Source organism: Austrofundulus limnaeus, unplaced genomic scaffold (genome assembly GCF_001266775.1).
Source record: "Austrofundulus limnaeus strain Quisiro unplaced genomic scaffold, Austrofundulus_limnaeus-1.0 Scaffold647, whole genome shotgun sequence".
In the NCBI taxonomy this organism is placed as follows: domain Eukaryota; kingdom Metazoa; phylum Chordata; class Actinopteri; order Cyprinodontiformes; family Rivulidae; genus Austrofundulus; species Austrofundulus limnaeus.
Window position 1 is genome coordinate 61,239 of NW_013953049.1, and position 3,390 is coordinate 64,628.

General features: G+C 41.2%; 1 protein-coding gene across 1 annotated transcript in view; it reads left to right on the forward strand.

Moving 5' to 3' along the window:
* The window catches only part of LOC106531532 (protein jagged-2), a gene marked incomplete at its 3' end in the record, with an annotated part of 66,051 nt that overhangs the window by 9,082 nt on the left and 53,579 nt on the right, over positions 1–3,390 (forward strand). Inside the window, 1 exon segment of the mRNA XM_014027418.1 lies at positions 3,169–3,226. Within this exon segment, the coding sequence (XP_013882872.1) occupies positions 3,169–3,226 (58 nt within the window).

A 3,390-nucleotide genomic window follows, 5' to 3' on the forward strand; every position in this document is an offset into this window, starting at 1 on the left:
GTTAGTTAGTTAGTTAGTTAGTTAGTTGGTTGGTTGGTTGGTTGGTTGGTTGGTTGGTTGGTTGGTTGGTTGGTTAGTTGGTTAGTTAGTTAGTTAGTTAGTTAGTTAGTTAGTTAGTTAGTTAGTTAGTTGGGTTGGTTTAAAGATAGAAAGACTGATTGTTTTTCATGACTTCACTCGTTGACAGAAAGGAGTTCTCTTTTCACACGTTTGGTGAAAGTGAACTGGGTCATTTCACAGCTCTGCAGCTGAGGATGGAGAGCTAATTAGATTAGCTTTGATTAGATTTGCAGTCTGAACGAGTCGTCCTCAGGGAGGCTTGGTCTCCTGTGAGAAGAGCTGGAGATGGGTGGAGGTGTGATGGGCTTGTTCTGTTCATAATGTGCYAAATGAACTGTCCCATCTCCTCTTTGCTAGGAGCAACATGTTTTATTCATGGTAAAGCTAACAGGTGTAACGTGACAGGTGTTAATGCTGCTGCTTCTCTTGTTTTCTTTCACTAATTGAATTTCTGGAAAAAGAAGTTAATTGGATCTTTCATGTGACTGTGACTTTACAGTTAATGCTTCTGTTCACTGTCTTTCTCTGTGTGTGCATTAAACCAAGTAGTTAAAGTTTTATTTTCTGCAGTTTTGTTTTAGTTTTTCTTTTGATTCAGCATTTTTCAGGCTCAAACGACACCTTAAAACATTCAGGAAGAATAAAAACAAAACTACTACTAATAATAATGCATTAAACTTATATTGTGTTTTTTAGACACTTTACAATGTCAATGCATTATTTATGAATACACACATTCACACACTGATGCTGGTAAGTTACACTGTAGCCACAGCTAGCCTGAGACAGACTGACAGTAACATATTAACCATATTATCTGTGCAGAGCTACATGTTAGAACATCTGTGAAGAACAACGCAGCAGGCTTTGTTTGACGAAGGAACCACACAAGCTACATGTGTTAGCGTATGTGATTCTGAAGTTCCTGTGTAATGAGAAGTAATTAAATTAGTATCTGACCTGCTTGTTAGGTCCAGAGTTTACGTTTAATCTTGACTCTTGATGGACTCTCTGGTGCAGCATCTAATTTTCAAAGCAAAGCAATGAGCCGAAGATAAAAGAAACTAAATGTTGATCCCAGTTGGTTAGCATCAACACAGTCCGACACTAACTTAGCATCATCTGCTGTTGTAGATTGTCATATTGTCATATTGGGAAGTGAAAAAAACAAAGATGAAGCAACTGAACTTCTGTTCTGTAGCTGAAGACATGCAGAGCTCTGTGCTTCAAACTCCATCAGGTGAGGTTGGTACCTTCATAAATTCATGGATCGATCTGCTCACATCTACCTCAGTGATGTTATAAAAGGGTATATATTAACATCTGACACATTTGGTCTGCTTTAAATGGACCACAGTTCATTTCCCCTCTGGTCYGGACCTTTTATTCAGGTGTGAATACACTCGTGCAAACCCTGGTGCAGGTCAAACAACCAGACCAAGACCACCTCAAAAAGGTTTGTCGGTCTGATTGTTTGATCCGCACCAGGCAGGGCTGCCTTATGAAATCTGGTGCAGTCGACTTCTGGTGTCAACAGACCAGCCTCARACTAAACCAACGACAGGAAACATTCGCCTTTTTGGACTTCATGAGCCACCATCGCTGAGCATCATGGTAACCCTTCATTGTTGCTAATGCTAACACTATGCTATAAACAAGAGGCCATTGTGGGTTAGTGCACGATTAGCATCTAGTCTGCTTTGGGTTGCAGCACGCATTTGCAGACGCTGTCCCAAAATTAAAAGTATATCATCATGAAACGTCTGTTGAATGAGCTGCTCTTCAAATTCTAAATACTACTACAGTTGTACCAACATCTCCATCTTTCATTTTGTGCTCTGTTCGTTTCTGTCCAACAGGAGCAATGATGGTCCTCTGTGGCTGTCTTTATAAATTATATTCTGCTTGCAAAACAGCACAATGTCAATTCAAACTGCACCAAACAAACAGAAAGGAAGGAAGGAAGGAAGGAAGGAAGGAAGGAAGGAAGGAAGGAAGGAAGGAAGGAAGGTACTTCTGCTGGAGGTTTCTTCCTGTCTCCACTGTGCTGCTCACCATGTTGACTGATGACGTGATTCAACACAACTTGCTGCCTTCTTCAGATGTGTAGTTTTTGTGTACAGTGCCCTGAGACAACACATGTTGTGACTAGATAAATAAACTGAATTGAATTGAATCAAGTCCTGAACATGGCCATATACTAATGTCTTAAATCAAACTTAAATTTAATTTGGCTCCAGTCATGATGCTGACGGTCAGTGCAGATGTGATCACCTGTCACTTTGTGCAGAAGGTGGTGTCATGGAGACGTTAAAGGTAAAGCTCTCCACATGCTCCATCTGCAGCTGAACAGTTGATGTGCAGCCACTGAGTGTTGAACCTTTGTTTTCACTCAGACACACCGAGCTGAGCTCCTGGCAAACCCCTCCTGCTGCAGGACACACCACTGAGTCTACACTCTGGAAAAACGACCAAAACAACTCAGATCTGCCATTATTTGTCCACAAACCTGTCCCAGTTAAAGCTCTACCATACAAAATGGCTTTTTGTTGGATCCATTCATGAGTTATTGGCTGTTTGACTATCTTTATAAATATCTGTTCTGGGTGCAGCAGTCAGCTTCTGGAAGCCAGTTGTTGTTGTTGTTGTTGTTGTTGTTGTTGTTGTTGTTGTTGTTGTTGTTGTTGGAAGTGAGTGGTTGAAGCAAAATGCATCGTCTGAACACTTACAGCACAAACAAACAGCCACAAAATTCAGAGCAAGCCCACAGGAAGTTCTTGCACTGAGGGGCTAAAAAGTTCTCCTGGCAGCTGAGACCAGAAGAGAGGCAGGACTGATGAGATCTGAGGAGATGAGAGTTCAGAGGAAACAAAGAAATCGATCTCAACTGAAGTCAGGTAACATGTGAAACGGTTGTTTCTGGGTTCCAGGTGATGTTTTCCTGTTTGACACATCAGAGCTGTATGAACTCGCCCCGAGCCGTGTGGGAGCAGCACCTATTTTCCCACCATTATTCACTTTCAGAAGGGTGTGTGTGTGTGTGTGTGTGTGTGTGTGTGTGTGTGTGTGTGCACAGTGATAACCTCTGCCTCCTTCTGTCTCTTTCAGCAAGATTACACTGTGATAGTGGAAGCGTGGGACGAGGACAACGACACACACAGCAGCGGTAAACTTCTCCTCATTATTGGTTTGCAGGAAAACAACAATTTATGATGTCAGTTTTTAAAATTCAGTTGTGGTAAAAAGTACATTTCAAAGATTTTTAATAAAAGAAATAAGGTCGTTTTCACATCACTTTATCATTAAACCTTCAATGAACAATAAATATAA